The sequence below is a fragment of the Jaculus jaculus genome, chromosome 1 (assembly GCF_020740685.1).
Source record: "Jaculus jaculus isolate mJacJac1 chromosome 1, mJacJac1.mat.Y.cur, whole genome shotgun sequence".
In the NCBI taxonomy this organism is placed as follows: Eukaryota; Metazoa; Chordata; class Mammalia; order Rodentia; family Dipodidae; genus Jaculus; species Jaculus jaculus.
Window position 1 is genome coordinate 147,692,314 of NC_059102.1, and position 24,835 is coordinate 147,717,148.

The following is a 24,835-nucleotide window of genomic DNA, read 5'->3' on the forward strand; positions in this document are numbered from 1 at the left end:
AACATAGGAAGTGGGACTAGAGAGCCAGGCTCTATATGTTAGAGAAAGACACTGAGTGACATCTAACCCAACATGATTAGGTTGTTCAATGCATTTCAATATACATGCTTTCTACTGGATATACGATAATTAATTACCTATCCAAAGATGCATAAAGAAGGGGAAAGAAAAGAAGAAAAGATATTTGTGGACTGGAGAGATTGCTTAGTGGTTAAGGCACTTGCCTGAAAGGCTAAAGGACCCAGGTTCAATTCCCCAGCACACATGTAAGCCAGATGTGCCAGGTGGCACATGCGTTTGGCGTCTGCAGTGGTTAGAGGCCTTGATACGCTCTCTATCTCTCTTTCTTGAGTAAATAAATAAATAAGCTTAAAAAGATGTTTGTGTAAGTCATTAAAATATGGGCACAAGCTGGGTGTGGTGGTGCATGCCTTTAATCCCAGCACTCAGGAGGCAGAGGTAGGTGGATCACTGTGAGTTTGAGGCTACCCTGAGACTACATAGTGAATTCTAGGTCAGCCTTGGGAATAAGACATTGAATCTAAGGAGATATGTGGAAGGAGCTTAGTGTTCATTTGTAAGAGCATTGTTGATTTTTAAAATTTTATTATTTAAGAGAGAGTGAGAATGGGCATGCCAGGGCCAATAGCCCCTGACCAAACTCCAGATGCATGTGCCACTATGTGCATCTGGCTTATGTGGGACCTGGAGAATCAAACCAGGGTCCTTATGCTTCACAGGTAAGTGCCTTAATGGCCAAGCCATCTTTCCAGCTGGCATCGTTGATTTTAAAGAGAATATTTCTAGGGGTTTCATGCTGCTTCTGTTGTGCGGTGGTTTGTGGAGTGCCCCAGGGCCTGTGGTGGGGCTGCTCAATCCCCGCCACAAAGTCCGACTTCACTCACATGACGTGTCCTGCGGCGCAGGCAGTGGGCAGCCATCAGTAACAGGTGTCACCTCTGTGGATGACAACAACAGTTACTGGAGGATACGGGGCAAGACTGTCACTGGGTGTGAGAGGGAAACCCCCATCAAATGTGGCCAGCCCATCCGGCTGACGCATGTCAACACTGGCCGAAACCTCCATAGCCACCATTTCACTTCACCTCTACCTGGAAGCCAGGATTCCTGTTTGATGGAGAGTGGTATTAGAAATAAGAAGTAGGCTCTCCGTGAACTTGTTGCTGCTGAGATTATTTTTCTTTTCAGCCATCTCATCTGATGGAGCAATGACAGGAAGTGAGTGCTTTTGGTGAGGAAGGTGAAGTCCTGGATGACTGGACAGTGCTCTGTAATGGGCCCTACTGGGGGGGGAGATGGTGAGGTGCGGTTCAAACACTCTTCCCCTGAAGTACTACTGTCTGGCACAGGAGAGCAGTACAGTTGACCCATCCGTGGACAAAAAGAGGTACATGGCATGGCCAACCAAGTCAGAACAACTCCTGGAAGGCCATGGAAGGCATCTTCATGAAGCCCAGTGAGTTGTTGAAGGCAGAAGCCCACCATGTAGAACTCTGACTCTAGATGCCCGAGTCACTGTCACCACACAGTGTTGAGAGACGTCTGCTGCTGCTTCACCTGGGGATCCCTGCACTGTGTTCCCTGGGCAGTGGCCAGGTCCCCACTGAGACGGAGATGCACACTAGAAATGTGGCCTGCATTTGGAACCTGCAGCCCTTCGTACCTTAACTGGTTCCTCTCCCAGATTTGGGTCAGTTCTCTTAGAGGACTTGTTTGTGAAGACACGGGTGCTTTTTACTCATACTGATAAAGGACTTCTTTGAAGATAGCTGGGAAATGTTCCTCCGCAGGAGCTTGGCATCATGGATTGCTAATGTTTGTAAATTTCCCCCTAATTTTTTCATACAAAATGATAAAGAAAAAGAATTAAAAACAAAACTTCTAGGGCTGGGAAAAGTCTCCATGGTTAAAGGCACTTGCTTGCAAAGCCTGAAGGCCCAGGGTTTAATTCCTTCACCCATTTCTTTTTTCATTTTTTTTGTTTATTTCATTTATTTATTTATTTGAGAGCAACAGAGAGAAAGAGGCAGAGAGAGAGAGAAAGAGAGAGGGAGGGAGGAAGAGAATGGGCGCGCCAGGGCCTCCAGCCACTGCAAACGAACTCCAGATGCGTGTGGCCCCCTTGTATATCTGGCTAACGTGGGTCCTGGGGAATCGAGCCTCGAACCGGGGTCCTTAGGCTTCACAGGCAAGTGCTTAACCACTAAGCCATCTCTCCAGCCCTCCTTCACCCATTCCTTGTGATCTAAGAAATCTTGTGTCTCTATCAACTAAACTCACATAAAGCCAGATGCACAAAGTGGCACATGCATCTGGAGTTTGTTTGCAGTGGCAAGAAGCCCTGGCGCACCAATACATAACACACAAAACACACACACACACACAAACACACAAATAAAAGGAAAAAATTAAGTATTTATTTATTTGAGAGAGGGAGAGAGAAAGAGAAGCAGAGAGAGAAAAAAATGGGTGCACCAGGGCTTCTAGGTGTTGCATGTGAACTCCAGACCTTTGCACCACCTTGTACATCTGGCTTTACATGGTTTCTGGGGAACAGAACCTGAATCCTTTGGCTTTGCAGGCAAATACCTTAACCACTAAACCATCTCTCCAGCTCCATACAGAAAAAAAAAAAAAAAAAGTTTTTTCAAGGTAGGGTCTCACTCTAGCTCAGGCTGACCTGGAATTCACTATGGAGTCTCAGGCTGGCCTGAAACTCACGTGGATCCTCCTATGTCTGCCTCCCAAGTGCTGGGACTAAAGGCATGAGCCACCACACCAGCAGAAAAATTATTTTAATTAAAAAAATATGTGGGCATATTGAGGATGGCAGAGGTATTGGCTTTACAAGAGGGGTCATCCAGGTTCCTCAGGGCTTCCAGGAAGTGGGGTAGTTCTGAGGACCAGAGGAAGGAGAGGCCTTACCTACAGCAGGGTGTGGGGAATGTCTCTTGGATGAAACTAAGGACTGTGGAAACACTTTGGAGAGAGACGTGGCAGGAAGTATTGCGGGGGGATATCTCCTGGATTCTTCTAGAGCACCAGGAGAGGTCATCCATTGAGCTTAGGAGCTGGGCTTAGGCGAGTGGGAAGACGAAGTGTGTAGGGTACCCTGCCCCTTGTCACCTTCCTTCTGTGTTCTGAACATTACCTGAGTGCCCGGCCATGTTGTAATCCATCCAGCAGAAGCTTTCTCTTGGACACTCGAGTCCCACAGCGCCTCACCTTAAACACTCCCAGGTACAAATATTATTGCAAAAATACCAAACGTAACCAGTTCAGGCTTTGAGCCAAAGCTCCTTAAACCCTTACACAATGTCATGGCTGGCCAGAGGGTGGGTTATGGGAAAGGGAAGCCAGGGAAAGAGTAAGTCTTTTTTTAATTTTTTTTTTATTTTTTTAAAATTTTTATTAGCATTTTCCATGATTATAAAAAAAATCCCATGGTAATTCCCTCCCTCCCCCCCCCCCACTTTCCCCTTTGAAATTCCATTCTCCATCATATCACCTCCCCATCACAATCATTGTACTTACATATATACAATATCAACCTATTAAGTACCCTCCTCCCTTCCTTTCTCTTCCCTTTATGTCTCCTTTTTAACTTACTGGCCTCTGCTACTAAGTATTTTCCTTCTCATGCAGAAGCCCAGTCACCTGTAGCTAGGATCCACATATGAGAGAGAACATGTGGTGCTTGGCTTTCTGGGCCTGGGTTACCTCACTTAGTATAATCCTTTCCCGGTCCATCCATTTTTTCTGCAAATTTCATAACTTCATTTTTCTTTAACGCTGAGTAGAACTCCATTGTATAAATGTGCCACATCTTCATTATCCACTCATCAGTTGAGGGACATCTAGGCTGGTTCCATTTCCCAGCTATTATAAATTGAGCAGCAATAAACATGGTTGAGCACGTACTTCTAAGGAAATGAGATGATTCCTTTGGATATATGCCTAGGAGTGCTATAGCTGGGTCATATGGTAGATCAATCTTTAGCTGTTTTAGGAACCTCTACACTAATTTCCACAATGGCTGGACCAGATTGCATTCCCACCAGCAGTGTAGAAGGGTTCCTCTTTTTCCACATCCCTGCCAACATTTATGATCATTTGTTTTCATGATGGTGGCCAATCTGACAGGAGTGAGATGGAATCTCAATGTAGTTTTAATCTGCATTTCCCTGATGACTAGTGACATAGAACATCTTTTTAGATGCTTATATGCCATTTATATTTCTTCCTTTGAGAATGCTCTATTTAGCTCCATAGCCCATTTTTTGATTGGCTTGTTTGATTCCTTATTATTTAACTTTTTGAGCTCTTTGTATATCCTAGATATTAATCCTCTATCAGATATATAGCTGGCGAAGATTTTTTCCCATTCTGTAGGTTGCCTCTTTGCTTTTTTCACTGTGTCCTTTGCAGTGCAAAATCTTTGTAATTTCATGAGGTCCCAGGGATTAATCTGTGGTTTTATTGCCTGAGCAATTGGGGTTGTATTCAGAAAGTCTTTGCCAAGACCAATATGTTGAAGGGTTTTCCCTACTTTTTCCTCTAGGAGTTTCAGTTTCAGGTCTGATGTTAAGGTCTTTAATCCATTTGGACTTAATTCTTGTGCATGGAGAGAGAGAAGAATATATTTTCATCCTTCTACAGATATATATCCAGTTTTCCCAACACCATTTGCTGAAGAGGCTGTCTTTTCTCCAATGAGTATTTTGGGCATTTTTATCGAATATCAGGTGGCTATAGCTACTTGGGCTTACATCTGGGTCCTCTATTCTGTTCCACTGATCTACATGTCTGTTTTTGTGCCAGTACCATGCTGTTTTTGTTACTATGGCTCTGTAGTATAGGTTAAATGCAGGTATGGTGATACCACCAGCCTTATTTTTGTTGCTTAGTATTATTTTAGATATTCGAGGTTTTTTGTGATTCCAAATGAATTTTTGGATTGTTTTTTCTATTTCCATGAAGAATATCTTTGGAATTTTGATAGGGATTGCATTAAATGTGTAGATTGTTTTTGATAAGATTGCCATTTTCACAATATTGATTCTTCCAGTCCAAGAACAAGGGATGTTTTTCCACTTTCTAGTGTTTTCTGCAATTTCTCGCTTGAGTGTTTTAAAGTTCTCATTGTAGAGATTCTTTACTTCCTTGGTTAGGTTTATTCCAAGGTACTTTATTTTTTTTTTGATGCAATTGTGAATGGGAGTGATTCTCTGCTTTCATCCTCTGTGTATTTGTTGTTAGCATACATGAAGGCTACTGATTTCTGTGTATTTGTTTTGTATCCTGCTACATGGATGTAGGTTTTTATCAGTTTTAACATTTTGCTAGTAGAGTCTCTTTAGGGTCCTTTATGTATAGAATCATGTCATCTGCAAATAATGATAACTTGATCTCTTCCTTTCCAATTTGTATCTCTTTTATATGTATCTCTTGTCTTATTTCTATGGCTAAGAATTCCAGAACTATATTAAATAAAAGTGGGGACAGTGGACACCCTTGTCTTGCTCCTGATTTTAGTGGAAAAGCTTCCAGTTTTTCCCCATTTAGTAATATGTTGGCTGTAGGCTTGTCATAAATAGCTTTTATTATATTGAGATATGTTCCTTCTATTCCCAGTCTCTGTAGGACTTTTATCATGAAGGGATGTTGGATTTTGTCAAATGCTTTCTCTGCGTCCAATGAGATGATCATGTGATTTTTGTCCTTCAACCCATTTATATAATGCATTACATTTATAGATTTGTGTATATTGAACCATCCCTGCATCTCTGGGATAAAGCCTACTTGGTCAGGGTGAATGATCTTTCTGATATATTCTTGTATTCTGTTTGCCAATATTTTTGAGAATTTTTGCATCTATTTTCATGAGGGAGATTGGTCTGTCATTTTCTTCTTTTGTTCTATCTTTGCTTGGTTTTGGTATCAAGGTGATGCTGACTTCATAGAAGGAATTTTGATGGGAATCCTTCTTTTACTATTTCCTGGAAAAGCTTAAGAAGCAATGGTGTTAGGTCTTCCTTGACGGTCTGATAAAATTCAGCAGTGAATCCATCTGGGCCTGGGCTTTTTTTCGTTGGGAGATTATTGATAAGTGTTCAGATCTCCATGCTTGTTATAGGTCTATTTAAGTGACTAATCTCATCTTGATTTAATTTAGGTAGGTCATATAAATCAGGGAAATCATCCATTTCTTTCAGATTTTCATACTTTGTGGAGTATATGCTTTTATAGTATGTCCCTATGATTTTTTGAATTTCTCTGAATTTGTTGTGATGTTACCTTTTTCATCTCTAATTTTATTAATTTGTGTCTCTTCTCTCTTTCTTTTGGTCAGAATTGCTAAGGGTTTAGCAATCTTGTTTATCCTTTCAAAGAACCAACTCTTTGTTTCATTAATTTTTTGGGATTTTTTTTATTTCTATATCATTAATTTCTGTCTTAATCTTTATTATTTCTTCCTGTGTAGTGATTTTTGGTTTGCCTTGTTCTTTTTCCAAGGCTTTAAGGTGAAGCATTAGGTCATTTATTTGTGACCTTTCTAATTTCTTAATATAGGCACTTAAAGCTATAAATTTACCTCTTAAGACTGCCTTCATTGTGTCCCAGAGATTTTGGTATGTCATGTTCTCATTGTCGTTTGACTCAATAAAATTTTTGATTTCCTTCTTGATTTTTCATTGACCCATTCATCGTTTAGTAGTGTATTGTTTAGTTTCCATGATTTTGTGTATGCTCTATAGCCTTTCTTGTTATTGATTTGTAGTTTAATTCCATTGTGGTCAGAGAGAATGCAAGGAATTATTTCATTATACCTGAATTTGTTAAGATTTGTTTTGTGTCCTAATATGTGATCTATTTTAGAGAATGTTCCATGTGCTGCTGAAAAGAATGTATATTCTGCAGAATTTGGATGAAATGTCCTGTATATATCGGTTAGGCCCATTCCTTCTGTGGTGGTTTGATTCAGGTGTCCCCCATAAACTTAGGTGTTCTGAATGCTAGGTTCCCAGCTGATGGATATTTGGGAATTAATGCTTCCTGGAGGGAGTGCATTGTTGGGGGTGGGCTTATGAGCTTTATAGCCAGTTTCCCCATGCCAGTGTTTGGCACACCCTTCTGCTGCTGTGGTCCATCTTATGTTGGCCAGGGGGTGATGTCCACCCTCTGCTCATGCCATCATTTTCCCCTGCCATCGTGAAGCTTCCCCTCGAGCCTGTAAGCCAAAATAAACCTCTTTTTCCCAGAAGCTACTCTTGGTTGGGTGATTTCTACCAGCAATGAGAACCAGACTGCAACACCTTCTATGACCTCATTTAGTCCAGATGCCTCTCTATTTATTTTTTCCTGGGATGACCTGTCAATTGATGAGAGTGGGGTGTTAGAATCACCCACCACCACTGTGTTTGGTGTTATCTGTGACCTTAGTTCTTATAGTGTTTGTTTGGTGAATTTGGGAGCCCCCATGTTAGGTAAATATATGTTTAGGATTGTAATGTCCTCCTGTTAGAGTGTGCCCTTAATCAATATAAAGTGACCTTCCTTATTTTTCTTGACTAACGTTGGACTGAAGTATACCTTGTCAGATATTAGGATAGCAACCCCTGCTTGCTTTTTTTCTAGGACCATTTGCTTAAAACACCGTTTTCAAACCTTTCACCCTAAGATAATGTTTATCCTTTGTAGAAAGGTGAGTTTCTTAGAGACAATGAATTGTAGGATCCTGCTTTTTAACCCAGTCTTCAAACCTATGTCTTTTGGTTGGGGAATTGAGGCCGTTGATATTAAGAGATATTATTGAAAGGTGTGTATTTATGTTTGCCATGGTTTTTGTGTGTGTGTGTGTGTGGTTCAGGTTCTATCTATGCTCTCTTGTATTAACTAGTATTTGAGTATTGCTTGTTTTTTCTATGTTCCTTATATGTGTGCTTTTCCTTTTCTTCAGCATGGAGGATCCTATCAAGTAATTTCTGTAGAGCTGGTTTTGTCTTCAAATACTCCTTTAACCTGCTTTTGTCATGGAATGTCCTTATTTCTCCGTCTATTTGAATGGATAGCTTTGCAGGATAAAGTAACCTTGGTTGACAGTTGTTATCTTTCAGAACTTGGAATACATCACTCCAAGCCCTTTTGGCTTTTAAAGTTTGTGTTGAGTAATCTGCTGTAATCCTGATGGTCTTGCCTTTGTAGGTAACTTGATTTTTCTCTCTAACTGCTTTCAATATTTTTTCTTTGGTGTGTGTGTTTGGTAGTTTGATTATAATATGGCAAGGAGATGTTCTTTCCAGGTTTTGTCTGGCTGGAGTTCTAAAGGCTTCCTGTATCTTCATTGGCACCTCTTTCCCAATTTGGGGGAAGTTTTCTTCTATGATTTGGTTGAAGACACCTACTATGCCTTTGGAGTGGAATTCTTCTCCTTCTACTATGCCCTGAATTCTTATATTTGATCTTTTCATAGTGTCCCAAATATCTTGAAACTCTCACTCATACCTTCCTATAAGTTTGTCTTTCTCTTTGTTGGACTGTATTAGATCTGCCACCTGGTCTTCTAGCTTAGATATTCTGTCCTCTCCTTCATCCATTCTACTGGTGAGATTTTCTACAGAGTTTTTTATTTCATTAACTGTGTTCTTCATTGCTAGTAATTCTGACTGGTTTTTCTTTATTATTTCTATTTCCTTATTTATGTCTTCTATTGCCTTCTTTATTTCATGAAATCGGTGTCCTGCGTTCTTTGATTCCTTTGATTTCCTCTTTGATTTCTTCTTTGATTCCTTTGATTTGTTCTTTGACTTCTTTGAACATATTTACAATCATTCTTTTGAAATCTTTCTCAGGCATTTCCTCTAAATCATTCTCACTGGAGGTCATTTCTGATGCATTAATACTTTTAGGTAGACTTATATTGTCTTGCTTTTTAGTGTTTCTTGTGTTACAAGGTATATATTTTTGCATCTTGGATTAAGTTAATGCTTGGATTTTCTAGGTAGCTGGGTATTCTTAGCTGTATCAATTGATCTGATGTTATATATCTTCAGGGTAGGAGCTTAAGGTGTTAGGTGTGGCTCTTAAGACTCCCAGAGTATCTACAAAGGTGTTCCTAGGGGTTGATTTTGCCTGCTATTGGAGTATTTAAGTAGGCTGCGTGGAATAAAATATAGGTAGATTCTAAAATTTAAATAAACACTGCACACATTCAATAAAAAACAGCACCAAGTATTTATGTAACAGTAGGTATTATAACAACCAGATCCTCTATCAACAAAGAGGTTAAGATTTCTGGTCTGTTGAGGATCCAAATCATCTTATGACCAAGTGAGACCCTTCCCTGGTGTAATCCCAGTTACCTTTTTGGATGATTTTGGTCTCAGTCAAGTTGCTGGTTGGGTCGTTGGGCCGCTGTTCTGATTTCTGGAGCTGGGCCCTGGCTTTTCCTGTGGGGCAAACCGAGCCTGGCAACTGTGGCCCTGCAGATCAGCACCCCTGCTGCTGGAACCGTTACTGCTGCTGCTGAAGCTGTTGTTGCTGTATCTGTTGCTGTTGCTGCTAAAGCTGCCACTGCTGGATCCGCCACTGCTGCCACTGGAGCTGCTGCTGCTGGATCTGCCGCTGCTGCTGCTGAAGCTGCCCCTGCTGGATATGCTGCCACTGGGGCCACTGTTGCCAGTGTTCAAGCCGCTGATGTTGCTGCTGGACTCTGCTCCTGGTTGGGTCCCACTGTTGGCTCAAGTTGGCATGGCCGGGTCCCGGGACCACTGCTCTGTTCGCTGGGCACAGGTGGTAGGGGAGAAGAGGGGGCTGATGCTGCTCTAGTTTTCTCGCTGTTCCACGTGTTCTACCTTTTTATCTGCTCCTCCGTTGTTCACTGCTGCTCTCCCTTCACGTTTCTAGAGTTTGCGGAGAGCTCCGGTGTGAGTGGAAACTCCCCTCACCTGGCTTTTTCTGCGGCTCGAGCCGAGCCTGGCGGCTTTCTTGTGTGCCACTGCTACCGCAGTCAGCGGACCTGCCGGGGCTGCTTTTGCCGGCCTGTGCGGGCTCTGGATGCTCTGGATCTCTTCTACTTCTCCCCTGCCATTTCAATTTCCTATACACCTCGCTTTTTAGTAAAAGTGTGTATTTTGCTGAGTTTTTTTTTTTTTTTTTTTTTGGTCTTCCCCCCGCCCTAGGCTGCTTTGGCGTGGTACCTACACCACCATCTTAACCAGAAGTCATAAATAAATATTTTTTAAAATTTTCCTTTTTCCTTGAGCTGAAAGAGTTCTCTACACATTTAGATATTAGATAGCTAGCAGAAATATAGCTTACAAATATCCTCTTCAACTCCGTAGATTGTCACTCACTCTCTTGATAGTGTTCTTTGATACACACAGCTTTTAGGTTAAATGAGACCCAATACACTTTTGTGTGTGTGTGTGTCTTATGTTCTTGGGTCATATATACTTTTCCTGTTACTATGACAAAAAAAAAACTTAGGGAGTAAGGTTTGTATTGCTGACAGAAATCACCTGACCAAGAACAGCTTTTGGGGGGAAAGGGGGGTGTTATTTTGGCTTACAGACTTGAGGTGAAGCTCCAGGATGGCAGAGAAAACGATGGCATAAGCAGAGCGTGGACATCACCCCCTGGCCAACATCAGGTGGACAATAGCAACAGGAGAGTGTGCCAAACACTGGCATGGGGAAACTGGCTCTAACACCCATAAACCCACCCCAACAGGGCACTGCCTCCAGGAGGCGTTAATTCCCAAATCTCTATCAGCTGGGAACCTAACATTCAGAACACCTAAGTTTATGGGGGACAGCTGAATGGAACCATGATTGAAGGGTTTATCTTGGCTCATGCTTTGAGGTCCACTACGGCAGGGAAGCATGGTGGGAGGAGCTTAAGGCAGCTGGTCACATTGCATCCAGGGTGGGAAACAGGGAGATGAATGCTGGTGATCAGCTTGCGTTCTCCTTTTTATTTGGTTCAGGACCCTAAAATGGAACAGAGGTGCCCACCTTTGGTTTAGATCTGTCTTCCACAGTCAAACCTCCCTGGAAATGCCCTTACAGTCCGACCCAGAGAATTGTTTCCTTGGTGATTGTAAATACTGTCAAGTTGACAGTAAAGTTTAACCAGACAGGTCGTATTTAACAATCTATCATCAAATACAACATCAAGAAATCCCTGTGCTTTCTTCTATGGGCTTTATAGTTTGGCTTCAGTGTTTTGCGCATGGATTCGTTTTGAGTTAGGTTTCCTGCAGGGTATGAGGCAGGGGTGCTTCTGTGGATCCCCCATTTGGCTTCTGCTGCTGCAGTGGGGTCCTGGCTGGAGCCTCTGAGCATCAGCTCCGTTCTTCAGGTCTCACTCTATCTGGTAGACATATGCTAGGGACACTTGGGATGCCAGGGGTTCAGGCAGCACCTTTCTCACATCTCTATTGAGCATCCTGACTGCTCACTTATGAAAAGGCCTATAGATCAATTACACTTTCCCCCAGTGGTACAGCCAGGCTGGCTGGGAGTACAGGGTGGAGCCTGGCAAGCAGAAATTGCCAGGGTCCTCAATCTGGACAAAGCCCTCTTGGCTTGTGCAGGGTCTTCTTCAGCTTGCTCAGGAAGTAGGAGCTGAGGCCAGGACCGGGCTGCTCTCTGCCTTCCCAGACTCTAAGCTGCACTGTGCCTAATTCCTGGATGGGGGCCCACAGAGTCAAACATGTCTCCATCCAGCTCAGAGGAGCAACTGTTTCCCCTGGAATCCTGGGTCCCAGCATCCCAGAGGCAGCCTGTCCTGGGGCTTTCCTTGACACTTACCTTCAGCCCCATGTGTCAGAAGTGTCTGGAATCAGTAACTGTTATTCTAGCGTGAATGGTAAGACCTGCAAAATGTGCTGGGGCCACAGGCTGTTTATTGGGTGGGCAGGCAAGGTGCTCAGTGTGGGGAAATGGCACTGTTGGAGAGTCAGAAGAGGAGTGCTGGGATTGGGGGTGCAGTGGTGACATACCACAGCTGAAGAGATGAGCACGTACAGATTGCCCAGGGCTTTGGGGAGCACCACTAGAGTAGGTTGTCATCTAAAGGATCTGAGAGATGGGTAAATTACCCTGCACCATGGACATTTGGCCTCAGTCACTTTGTTGAAAAAGTTGCTTACTATTGAGAGACCTGGGCCAATCAGAAACCTGCTAAAGTCCTCCCCTGCCCAGAAGTTACAGGTCTGCAGGGATGGGTCTTGTCTCTCCTAAGGCTGGTCTGGCTGTGTGCCCAAGTCTGGACTGTGTTGAATTTCTTCCTCCCATCAGCCATGGCCCTCAGACTCCAGGGCACCAAGGACCTTAGAGGTGAACCAGAGAGGTCAGGAAAGGGGCTGTGGTACTCTCCACAGACATCTAATCATCTGACTTCGCTGCTACTACATCCCGAGGTTCAGGGGCAGCAGGGCCAGACCAGTGGGCAAGCAAGAGCACTGAGGGTCCTGGGAGCTATGTGTGTGTGTCCTGATTGATGGGTGGTAGGAGGTAAGGCCGCAGTGGGGAGTTAGGATGAGGGCTGCTCTGGCAGAGACTTGATCTGACTAATGCAACTCCTGTGCAGAATGCTCTTGTACAAGAACCCCCAGTAGAAGGATAGACCTGGGACAGAGTGCTGGGGAATCAAACCCAAGTCATTACGCTTTGCAGGCAAATGCCCTAACTGCTGAGCCATCTTTCCAGTCTGCTTGGGATCTTTTTTTTTTTTTCAAGAAATGGAAGGCTTTTTTAAAAAAAAAACATATTTTATTTATTAATTTGAGAGAGAGAGAAAGTGGAGGGGGGGAAGAGGCAGAGAGAAACAAGAGAATGGACGTGCCAGGGTCTCCAGCCACTGCAAACGAACTCCAGATGCATGTGCAACCTTGTGCATCTGGCTTACGTCCTGGGGAATCGAGCCGGTGCTTAGTCTCTGCAGGCAAATGTCTTAACAGCTAAACCATTTCCCCAGCCCGCTTGGGGTCTTTTTTGAGGCAGAGTCTTATTCCAGCCCAGGCTGACCTTGAACTCACACGGATCCTCCTACCCAAGGGTCCTAAGGGCTGTGCCTAAGGGCATGTACCGCCACACCCGACTTTTCTTCCAGCTTTGGCTAACCTGGGTCTCTCAATCGGTAGTATTAAAAAGAGGATTTACTGGGGTGACTTAAGGCAGTGTAACAACGGCTGTCTGCGGGGCTGGAGAGTCAAGGAACCTAGCCGCTCAGTCCAGGGGGCTGCTTCCCTCAGCACTGAAGGCCTAGAAGATTCTTAGAGAGCCTCTGGTCTTCAGTCCACGCTGAAACTCATTCCAATGTCAACGAAGGATGGATGTACGTTTAAGTGAACAGCAAGGATGGACCGCATGTGCAAGAGGCTCTCCAAGAAGTAGCGCAGGGAAGCCAGGAGAAAGGGGGTTGAGCTCCTGGGGGCGGGTTTTTAGGGTCCTCTTATCGGGGGCGGGGCGCTAGAGACTAAACGCCTGGTGTTCGGTAGTCAAGGAGACGGGGGCGGGGTTTCATGACACCGGAAGGAGATGGGGGTGGGGAAGAGCGACCTATGGCTGGCTCGGTCCCTGGCAAGTGAGGCCTGGGGCAGGTGACAGGTGGCGAGTGGCGGGTGATCGGAAACTCCGAATCCTTTGCTGTCAGGTGGTCAGGGAACACCCTGCCACGAGGAACCCAGGAGGATCTGCTGGGAACAGGGGATCAGGGCCAGTGACGCAGGTGGCGCTTTCGGGGGAGACCAGGTCTCCGCGAGTGGTGACCCTACCCAGCGTAGCTTAGGTTCAGGGGATCCCCTAATCTTCTCCCGCGGGCAGGGGCGTTGGCCTGCGCCCCGGTCCCCTGGCACGGTGTGGTCTTCTTAGCCAGCAGTGGGCGCCTCGGGCTCACCTTGTCCCCTTGCGCTGGAGGAGGAGGGTGGTGCGAGGTGGAGTCATGCCCAAGCCCAGCTGGACGTGGTTAGGTGAGTGCAGGTCGAGCTCCGGGCGGGCTGAGCGCCCAGCTGTCTGCGGAGAGACGCGAGTGGGGGTCCCGGGCGTGCGCGACCCTCGCAGGCCCCGCGCAGGGCGGGCGCGCCTGTCTGCCAGACAGACAGACCTCCTGGACCGGGGCTAGGAGGGGTGGCCCCAGGACTCCAGGATGGTCCCCACGCCTCCCCGTCCTCCCGCCACACTCATCTGCCATGGACTAACTGGGACCCCCAGAAAGACCACGGGGGACCGGGCGACAGAGTCACGAGAAGGTTCTTAGCAAAGGTGCTGGGTGTCCTCTCTGGCCAGCCTGTCCTTTGGGCTCAGCAGGCACAGGCACTTGGGGACAGCGCGGCGGGAAGTGGACCTGCCCCCAGCTGGGAAAGCAGGGCCTGGGGACGCAGGGGCGTGGGGGCGGCGGCAGGGGTGACCACCTGGGCGGGAAATGGACGCAGGTGCCAGAGCAGGTGCGCATGGCTGCTGAAGGGCTCTGCCTTGAAGACGTGGGGAGGGAGACCTAGTGTGGAAGCTTGACTTGGCTGTGGGGTGGGGGGGGAGGCCCGGGAAAACTCAGAGAGGATCTATGGGGGTTTGTCTGCAGGCCAAGTCTCTTCACTCACTCAGGGGTAGGTGAGTGCTCATCCTGAGCCAGGCTGTGCCCAGGGTCAGTGAGCTCCAGGGAAAGCTCTGGAAGTTGAGTGCTGCCTTCATTTTGCTTTGGGAAGACCTGTGTGGCCACAAGTCTATCCCCAGTCTGTCCTTGGTGGTAGAGGACAGAGAATTTCTGGGGCTCACTGACTGACAGTAGCTGCTGGCTGAGGCAGAGACCCCCTCAAGGAAACGTGAGAAGCAGGAGGAGATGTTTTTCTCTGGTCTCCTCACACACACGTGCAGAGGTGATACATATCTGCACACACGTGTATACACCACACACAGGTGCGTGTGTCATACAAGGAACAATTGCTCAGCAGTGAACAAAAATTTATTTCCACTTAAATTACCCCACAGCCAAACTACCAGCTACAGAAAGGGGGAAAAATAATCACAAATAATCACCTGTGGCATTCATTGAGCTCGCTTGCAAGCCCTGCATGCACAGTGAACGTTGCCCTCATTTTGCTTTGGGAAGATCTAGAACGTGGTCTGAGGTCACACACATTGGAAGGACAAGTGGAGTCGGTTGAGGTTTGTTCAGTGACAAACACCTGCCTCTTTTCTATAGATAATGCTTTCTGGATCCTAATTTCCTTCCTACCTCCTCCCTTTCTCCCGATGTCCTCGACTTATTTCAGCAGCTTTTATACAGTGAGGCACATATAACATGTACAGTTTGATAACTTTTGACATTTAAATTCCTGTGGACCAGTCACCTAATCAAGATAATAAACACATCAGTTCCTGATGCTGGTGGACTGTACTTCCTCAGTTATTATCAGCCTGCTCTGGGACCCTTAGAGGACCAGGGACTGGATGGTAGGTTTGCACACCCATGAGCTTCCAGTCAAGGGTCTGCCCCAAGATGAAAGAATGTGTTGAAGAGTAAGAAGTTTGGGCTGGGGGCTGGAGAGATGGCTCAGTGTTTAAGGCGCATGCCTGCAAAACCTAATGACCTGGATTTGATTTCCCCAGCACCCATGTAAAAAGCAAGATGTACCAAGTGGTGCATGCATCTGGAGTTCCAAGTCGATTTGTAGGGGCAAGAGGCTCTGGTGTGCCCATTCTCTCTTTCTCTTACCCTCCCCAATTCTGTTTGCAAATTAAATACTGAAAAGAAAGTTGGGTTTGGGGGCTGGAGAGATGGCTCAATGGGGCACACAGGAGGGCCTGAGTTCAGATCCCAAGCACACATATAAGAAACATGGTGCCCTGGTCTTGTAATCTAAGTGCTGTGGAGATGGAGACAGATCCCTGGGGCTTGCAGGCTACTTTGGTTAGCCTGATCCATGAGTAGTGTTCAGTGAGAGAGCCTGTCTCCTAAAAGCAAGGTAGAGAGCTATCAAGTAAGACCCTCTGCATTGACCTCTGGCTTACACACATGTGCACAGGCACACGTGTGCACCCCCACACATACAAACAAGCACACACGTGCACACTACACACATTCTTAAAAGTTCAGGAGGGATTTTTGTTTTTGTTTTTGAGGTAGGGTCTCACTCTAGCCTAGGCTGACCTGGAATTCACTCTGTACTCTCAGGGTGACTTTGATCTCACGGCAATCCTGCTACTCTGCCTCCTCAGTGCTGGGATTAAAGGGTACACCACCATGCCTGGCTTTTTAAAAAATTTTAATTTTATTATTTTTTCTTTTCACAATTTTTATTAACATTTTCCATGATTATAAAAATATCCCATGGTGATATATTTTATAATCATGGAAAATGTTAATAAAAATTTTAAAAAAGAATAGGATCATAGCATCTGCAATTGGTGACAACTTGACATCTTCCTGTTCCATTGGTATCTTTTTTACTTCTTTTTCTTGCCTAATTGCTAATAATTCCACCATTATATTGAATACAAATGCAGAGAATGGACATCCTTGTTTCATTCTCAACTTTAGAGTTATTGCTTCCGGTTGTTCACCATTCACGACAATGCTGACTATCAGGATAACATATATAACTATAATCTAGTGGTATCCTGAAGGGATATTGAATCTCAAATGTTTTCCTGCAGTTATTGAGATAATCATGTGATTTCTCCTCCACAGTTAACATATGTGCTGGGTTATATTTCTTGATTTGTGTATGTTGAATTGCCTTTGCATTCCTGAAATAAAACCAACTTAGTCATAGAAAAAAGAAAAATCCCATGGTAATACCCTCCCTCCCCCCTGGCTTTTTTTTTTTTTTTTAATGTTGAGGAATCTGACAACCTGGTGCCTGTTCTCAGGTTAGTCGCATTCCTTCAGCTCATTTCTCCAGTGATATTTGCTGAACACCTGTAGGCCTGGCTACTAGGAAGGGTGCCCGCCACAGGCAGCCAGGCGCGGAGGTTGGCCTGCTGTGTGCGAATTGGGACCGGTGTGCCTGGCTGGAGGAGGTATCACCAGGGGTGGATCCTGGGCCCAGTCAAAGGTGTGTTTGGGAGCAGATCTGATTTCCAGCTCACAGGTATGCAGAGAGGTTTTGGGCTCTGCCTGGGTCCTGCTTGCTGCCAGTTCATGTTTGCTGCTTTTGGATTTTTACCGGCTGCCCGGTGGCTTCTCTCTGCCTGGATGTATGGAAGCGGCTTCCTCCATTGCCAGGACTTCCCCACCCTGGATCACTGAGCTCGACATCAAGCCCTTCCTCCCCTAAACTGTGCCTGGTCCAGATGCTCATCCCAGCAACGGGACACTGACTGCAACAAGTGTCTGGACCTTGCACCGCTGTTTTTCAGGAAAATCAAAATGTTTCGCACTTCATCCTTGGATCTGTTTCCTAATAATCCTCATCTTGGTCTTCTTTGGGTAAGAAAAACCAAGCTTGTGAAGAGCAGCCCCTGAGACCCTGGGAGGGACCCCTGAGCTATCCTTGTCCCCACTGCCACAGCAATGATGAAGGTGCCAACCACAGTCGTATGCTGCGAGTTGTTCACTTCCGCTGATGGCATGTTCAACCCTCACTTGTGCCCTTAGTAAAAATTCTCACCTGGGAACCCCTGTCTCTCCCAGTTCACAAAGGGGGTTTTTAGCTGGGAGGCCAAGTCATTTAACATAGCTGTGAGGTCAGGCCTGGGAAAGACAAGCCTGCATCCCGAGCTGCAGTCCCTTCCAGATGCAGAAGGTCTTTGAGCCCTCAAAAAGTCCCTGCCAGATTCTTGGGCATTTGTGGACACAGCCAGGAAACACTCCCTGATGTGGCCTTGGGCTGAGTGTTCCTGGTGTGATGGGCAGGCTGTCTGCAGCTCCTGTACGTGCTCAGATGGAGGCCTGGCTCTCAGGGTCCTTTCTGCTGCCCACCTGCCTTCTGTGGGATGTGGCTGGTGTGGGCCATGCTGTGCTGAAAGCCAGGTCAGCTTGCCACCATGCTAGGGAGGTTTGTGTTCACTATAATGGCTCCCCACGCACACTTTTGGAGGCAGGACAGACAGGTAGGTCCCTGTTCTGCATTCTGAAGAGATTCTTCCCTTGAACTTCCTGCAGGTATGAGTCCATGAGTCCCAGAAGCCTGCTGGTGGGCAGGCTGGGAGCCTCCGAGACCAGGTGAGTGATGGCGGAGGACGGTAAAGGGGAGACAGGACACAGGCTGCCCTGTTGGCTTCACTTGCGACTCCACATGCATGCCTCTGAGTCCCCTCTAAATCCAGAGCAGCTTCTGCCACCTCCTGTAGCCTTTAAGGGTCACAGGGAGGACACTGCTGCCTCCACATGTGGATTCAGCCCCAATCTCTGTTCTGCCTTGATTCTGGGCTGACTTTGGGGTGGAAGTGTCCTAATAGCAGCTTCTGCTTCCTGTCCACACCCTCATCCTAAGCAGCTTGCTGAGTGCAAGGTTCTGCCTTCTACGCTGCTGCCCAGGTTTGAGGCCAGCCCATCCTCCCTGTCCCCAGATCCTGGCATTCTGCCTTTCAGGAGGCACACCTGGACTTTGCTGTACCTTCCTGGGCCTGTTGGCACCTTGTAGCAGCCTCATGTTTATCTTTCTGCTCTGATCCCCTTCTCCCCACACTACCTAGAGATCCTTCTGGAACAAAAGGTCAGAGGCCCTCTGGGGCCTGATCCTGCCTGGTCCTGGCCATCAGCAGCTTGGTCCCCTGAGCTCCACCATGAACCATAGCATGCAGTTGGGTTGGGGTTCCTGCACCAGAATCGCTCCTGCCTCCCTCCTTCTAATTGCCTCACATCTATGACCTGCCATTACTGAGAGCGAGAGACAGAGAGACAGAGAAAAAGGCTGACTATATCCTCCCAAGGATCTGCTCTGGTCTTGTTTGTCCTGCAAACACTGAGAGACCAGAGTGCAGCCAGGGCTTTGTGTGAGCAGCCACATGTCATTGGCATTTAAGAGGGTGACTTCTGGTTTGCCTGGTACTTGAAGGCAGTTTCCACTAATGCAGACCTTTGAAAATTGGGACCATCTCAGGTAGTGTCAGTGGAGCTGGTCCAATCCTTTTTATTTACTTCTTTTTTATTTATTTACGAGAGAGAAAGAGAGAGAGAAGGGGGGGAGGGAATGGGCATGCCAGGGCCTCCCGATGCTGCAGACGAATTTGAGATGCATGCATCACCTTGTACATCTTGCCTAAGTATGTACTGGGGAAATCAAACGTGGATCCTTAGGCTTCACAGGCGAGTGCTTAATCACTAAGCCATCTCTCCAACCCCTACTTCTTTTTTAAAAGTTGGACTTGTTTGATTGTATACGCACATGCACGTGTGTGTTTACATGTGCACATGTGTATTGTACCAGAGTCTCAGGCCACTTCAGTTGCCCATCTGATTTAATGTGAATGGCTGAGGAATTGAACCCAAGCCACAGGCTTTGCAAGCAAGCTCCTTTAACTGCTGAGCCATCTCCCTACTAGTAGCCAGCCCCTACTTAAAAATTATTTTTTAGGGCTGGAGAGATGGCTTAGTGGTTAAGTGCTTGCCTGTGAAGCCTAAGGACCCCAGTTCGAGGCTCGGTTCCCCAGGTCCCACGTTAGCCAGATGCACAAGGGGCGCACGCATCTGGAGTTCGTTTGCAGTGGCTAGAAGCCGTGGTGCGCCCATTCTCTCTCTCTCCCTCTATCTGTCTTTCTCCCTATGTCTGTCGCTCTCAAATAAATAAATAAAAAATGAACAACAACAACAACAACAAAAAATTTTTTTAATTATTTTTTATATTTTTTGTTTTGTTTTTTGAGATAGTGTCTCACTCTGGCCCAGGCTGACCTGGAATTCACAATGTAGTCTCAGGGTGGCCTCAAACTCACGGTGATCCTCCTACCTCTGCCTCCCAAGTGCTGGGATTAGAGGCGGGCACCACCACGCCCAGATATGTTTTTATTTTTATTTAATGTGACATGATTTGACTGTATAGCCTGGAGCATACTATCCTCCTTCCTCCAAATCCTAAGGACTGGAATTACAGGGGGTGCCATTATGACTTGCTATTGCTTTCAATCATGGTGAAATACACAGAACTTGAATTGACTGTGATTACCACTTTAGCAGCTCTATTAGCACATTAAGCACATTCACTGTCGTGCAGTCAGCAGCAACATCTCTCTCAACTTTATTTTAAAAATGATTATTGTTGGGGCTGGAGAGATGGCTTAGTGCTTAAGCGCTTGCCTGTGAAACCTAAGGACCCTGGTTCGAGGCTTCATTCCCCAGGACCCACATAAGCCAGATACACAAGGGGCACATACATCTGGAGTTAGTTTGCAGTAGCTGGAGGCCCTGGTGAACCCATTCTCTCTACCTATCTGCCTCTTTCTCTGTCTATCACTCTCAAATAAATAAATAAAAAATCAAAAATGTTTGAAAAAAATGATTGCTTTTTTGTTTTTTTGAGGTAGGGTTTCACTGTAGCCCAGGCTGACCTGGAATTCACTATGGAGTCTCAGGGTGGCCTTGAACTTACCACAGTCCTCCTACCTCTGCTTCCCAAGTGCTGAGATTAAAGGCTTGTGCTACCATACCTGGCCAAAAAAAAAAAAAAAAAAATTTTTTTTTAAATGTATGATTTTTAAATGTGTTTGTACATGTGTGTTTATGGGAGTACCTGGGCCTCTTGCCACTGCAAGTGAACACCAGATGCTTGCACTACTTTTTGCATTTGGCTTATGTGGCTGGTTTGGGAATTGAACCCAGGCTGGCAGAATTTGCAAGCAGTTGTCGTTAATCACTGAGCCATCTTGCCACTCCCCAGCTCTAGAATTTGCCATCTTGCCAGTCCCCATCTCTAGAACTTGCCATCTTGCAAATCTGTGGCTCTGTGCTCATGATCCAGGCTTCCGGTTCCTGTCCATCCCGGGCACTGGCACCCACTGTCCATTCTCATCTCTTGAGCATGGCCACTTTGCAGCAGCACCTCCTACAGTTTGAATCCTGCCCTGGGTTTCCCCGGCGCATTCTCTACTTCTAAAAGCTGTTGTAGGAAATGCACGTCATAGCTCTTACTGACAGGTAGAGAGGGCTCTGCATCTTCTCAAGGGGATAGACAACTACCCACACATTGTCCCAGACCAGGCCATCAATTCCGTCTTCTCAACTGACAAATACTGAAGGAGAAACTGAGCTCCTGTGCTGGCGTTTCTTCAGGTCCTCGAATTCTGGGCTGTCATGGCAGTGGGTGTGGTTAGAGCAGCCTGTGTAGGTGTGTCTGCCTGGACTGAAAGGTTCCTTGTGATGTGCATCCCAAATGACCCAGTTACCCTGTTCTGTTTTTGCAGGATGATCTACACCCAGCCAAAGGTGCTCACACCTGCGTGAGTAGATGCAATGAAATTTCCCATCATGTAAAACTTGCTACAAAGACTCTAAGAAAATGATTTCCTTGGCCTGGGAAGTAGTTAATATGCATAAGGCCCTGGGTCAGAAAGACTTGCCTTAAATCCCCATTTAGCTGCTATGTCAGCCTGTCTGGTTCCCGAATCTGGACACCCACATCCTGTTCTATTTCTCGCTCTCCTGCTCCTGGTGGCTTGTTTCTCATCGCTTGCCCATCAAGGCATCTGCAGTGGTGGCGGGTACTCGTGATGAGTGCTTCCTTCCTACCCCTGCTGACAAATCTCGGCTTCCTCGGTGGCCCAAGAGCCCTGATGGTCAGGGGAGCCGCTGCTGCTGGCCGAGTCCCGGTGGAAGGTTGCTCAGCCTGGGAACTGGGGAGAAGAGGGCTGAGGAAGGGGTTCCCAGGCTCCCGGGGTGCAGGCACGTGCGTTACATGCTGCATGTGGCTCTCTCCCCGTGCAGTAGGAGCGATGTCCTTATCCTGACTCCATGGCTGGCTCCCATTGTGTGGGAGGGGACCTTCAACATCGACATCCTCAATGAGCAGTTCAGGCTTCGCAACACCACCATTGGACTGACCGTGTTTGCCATCAAAAAGTAAGACATGACCGGGGAAAGAGGCCAAGGTAGATCAAGTCCTGCCTTGTGATCAGGATGCCATGGGGGAGGGGCTCCTCCACTGGACCACCTTGCTGAGCTCAGGCGGCACTGCACCAGGCCTGGAAGCTCCCAGGGATGAGACCTCTGGGCCAGCTGCCCCTCCCTCTGTGTCTGCCAGGAAGCACCTGCACCTGTTCCTTCTCCCTAGTGACCATCTCCCCTTCTCTGCCTACCATGAGTCCTGACTCTGGCTGTACTGCCGTCCATATGGGACCTTGCCTCAGGACATAAGTGCTTTACTTGTTTTCTCCCCAAGATAGCCTCCTGTGTAAGGAACATTTGGGGAACTGAGACCCTTCTTTGCCTAAAACGAACTCCCAGAAAAAGCAACAAAGGAGAGGTGCAGACACCCAACTCTCCAGAGTTCCCACCAAACCCACCGAATCACAGAGTGGAGAGGACTGTGAACTGGTGCAATGCTCCGGCCAGGACAGACCTGGGGGTGTGGGATGTGGTGGGATGAAGGTGCCATGGGGTGCCATGGGAGAGGTGGTCTGCTGAGGGGAACCTGCAAGGGTTCTACCCGCAGCCCCTAGCTCTCCTTCCTCAGATGATTACCAATGCCCCCCCTTCTGTGATAGATTAGGTGACGTGAGATGGCCGCAGATTGGTCAGGATGGCTGGAGAGTGAGGCTGTGCTGCCTACAGCCGTCAGGAGGTCGTGGAGTCTGCAGTGGGAGTCTGGGGCTCTGCGTCCTGGCTCCTGACGATGCTGCATCTAAGGCTCTCCTTGCCCTCTCATCCCCCCTCACAGATATGTGGTCTTCCTGAAGTTGTTCTTGGAGACAGCCGAGCAGCACTTCATGGTTGGACACAGGGTCAACTACTATGTCTTCACTGACCGGCCAGCAGACGTGCCGCAAGTGCCCTTGGGAGCAGGACGGCGGCTGGAGGTGCTGACCGTGCGCAACTACACTCGCTGGCAGGACGTGTCTATGCACCGCATGGAGATGATCAGCCGCTTCTCGGAGCAGCGCTTCCAGCACGAGGTGGATTACCTGGTGTGTGCCGACGTGGACATGAAGTTCCGTGACCACGTGGGTGTGGAGATCCTGTCAGAACTCTTCGGAACTCTGCATCCGGGTTTCTACAGTAGCAACCGGGAGGCCTTCACCTATGAGCGCCGGCCCCAGTCTCAGGCCTTCATACCCCAGGGGGAGGGTGATTTTTACTACATGGGGGCCTTCTTTGGGGGATCTGTAATGGAGGTGTATCACCTCACCAAGTCCTGTCATGAAGCCATGGTGGTCGACCAGGGCAATGGCATTGAGGCCGTGTGGCACGATGAGAGCCACCTGAACAAGTACCTGCTATACCACAAGCCCACTAAGGTGCTGTCCCCAGAGTACATGTGGGACCAGCAGCTGCTGGGCTGGCCCTCCGTCATGAAGAAGCTGCGATATGTGGCCGTGCCCAAGAACCACGAGGCAATCCGGAACTGATAGCCAGGGTCTCAGGAGTGGCTGTGCGGCTGGCCTGTGGCCCCAGTGCTGACCATGAACTGAAAGGGTCTGAGACTAATTGCTGTAGCCTCATCCTCTACCTCAGACTCAAGCAGGCCCTGCTCCACCTGGCCTTTCGCACACTCTGTCCCAGGCTGGGGCCTCATGGAGTGGCCTCCACCTTCAGCTCCTCAACCCCTGTGCTCTGTGAGGCAGTGGTCTCAGCCTCACCCCACAAGGGACAAGGGATGGAGTCCTTCAAAATAAAGAAGAAAGCCTGTCGCTCTGTCACCTGGGGGCTTGCACATCTTCATCTTGTGCCAGTCCTGTCCTCTGTAAGAGCTCTGACAGCTGAAAAGTCCCCTCAGGAGCAGGCAGGCAAGGAGGAGTAATCATGACCTGCAGGACTTGGCCATGCTTAGCTCTAATCCAGCCCACTTTGGCTTGTAGTAGTCCACCTTAGCCATTGCCTGTGTATAGGTTTGTTTGCTTTGGAAATTGCTAGTTATATATTATTGGGAATAAATTTATTTCTGTAACATAATACAAGTTTTTTTTTAATTAAGCTTCTGTCAAAACACTTTCCTTATTTTAGGGTCAGGATTGAAGGGCAAGATGACATGAGTACAGAAAATTTATAAGGAAATGACAAGTTTTTCAAATAAAGTGTTATAACTTTCAAACTTGACTTTAAAACATAGAATCAGGGGCTGGAGAGATGGTTTAGTGGTTAAGGTGCTTGCCTGTGAAGCCTAAGGATTCAAGTTTGATTCCCCAGTACCCATATGAGCCAGATGCACAAGATGGTCTGTAGTATTTTTGCAGTGGCTAGAGGCCTGGTGTGCCCATTGTTTCTCTCCCTCTCCCCCTCTTTCTCTCTCTCTCTCAAATAAGTAAAAAATTTTTAAACAAAAGAAAACATAGAATTAAGGTTGTAAACTAGGGGCTGGAGAGATGGCTTAGTAGTTAAGGCACTTGCCTGCATAGCCTATGGACCCAGGTTCGATTCCTCAGAACCTACATAAGCCGGAATCACAAGGTGGCACATGTGTCTGGAGTTTGTTTGCATTGGCTAGAGCCCCTCACATACCCATTCTCTCATACATATACTCTCTCTCCTAAATAAATAATATTTTAATTTTTTTTAATTTATTTGAGAGTGACAGACAGAGAGAGAATGGGCACGCCAGGGCTTCCAGCCTCTGCAAACGAACTCCAGACACGTGCGCCCCCTTGTGCATCTGGCTAACGTGGGACCTGGGGAACCGAGCCTCGAACCGGGGTCCTTAGGCTTCACAGGCAAGCGCTTA

At 47.0% G+C, this 24,835-nt stretch overlaps 1 protein-coding gene and 1 pseudogene across 1 annotated transcript; both read left to right on the plus strand.

Moving 5' to 3' along the window:
• The first annotated feature begins 814 nt into the window (after positions 1-814).
• On the plus strand, positions 815-1,518 carry LOC101599343 (annotated as a pseudogene).
• Positions 1,519-13,573: 12,055 nt separating this feature from the next.
• Positions 13,574-24,069, plus strand: LOC101599636 (histo-blood group ABO system transferase 2-like). The gene is made up of 6 exons (XM_045138653.1): positions 13,574-13,996; positions 17,385-17,454; positions 18,130-18,189; positions 21,366-21,401; positions 21,886-22,020; positions 22,838-24,069. The coding sequence occupies exons 1-6, from the start codon at positions 13,969-13,971 to the stop codon at positions 23,523-23,525; spliced, it is 1,017 nt and encodes a 338-aa protein (XP_044994588.1). The 5' UTR covers positions 13,574-13,968; the 3' UTR covers positions 23,526-24,069.
• The last annotated feature ends 766 nt before the right edge of the window (positions 24,070-24,835 follow it).

What these genes read in the sequence shown, in the direction of transcription:
- LOC101599636 (XM_045138653.1), top strand. Translation starts at nt 13,969, where the DNA reads ATGCCCAAGCCCAGCTGGACGTGGTTAG. An exon ending in GCCCAGCTGGACGTGGTTAG is followed by an intron (nt 13,997 to 17,384) that starts GTGAGTGCAGGT and finishes GCTGTTTTTCAG; the next exon opens with GAAAATCAAAATGTTTCGCA. An exon ending in CTCATCTTGGTCTTCTTTGG is followed by an intron (nt 17,455 to 18,129) that starts GTAAGAAAAACC and finishes AACTTCCTGCAG; the next exon opens with GTATGAGTCCATGAGTCCCA.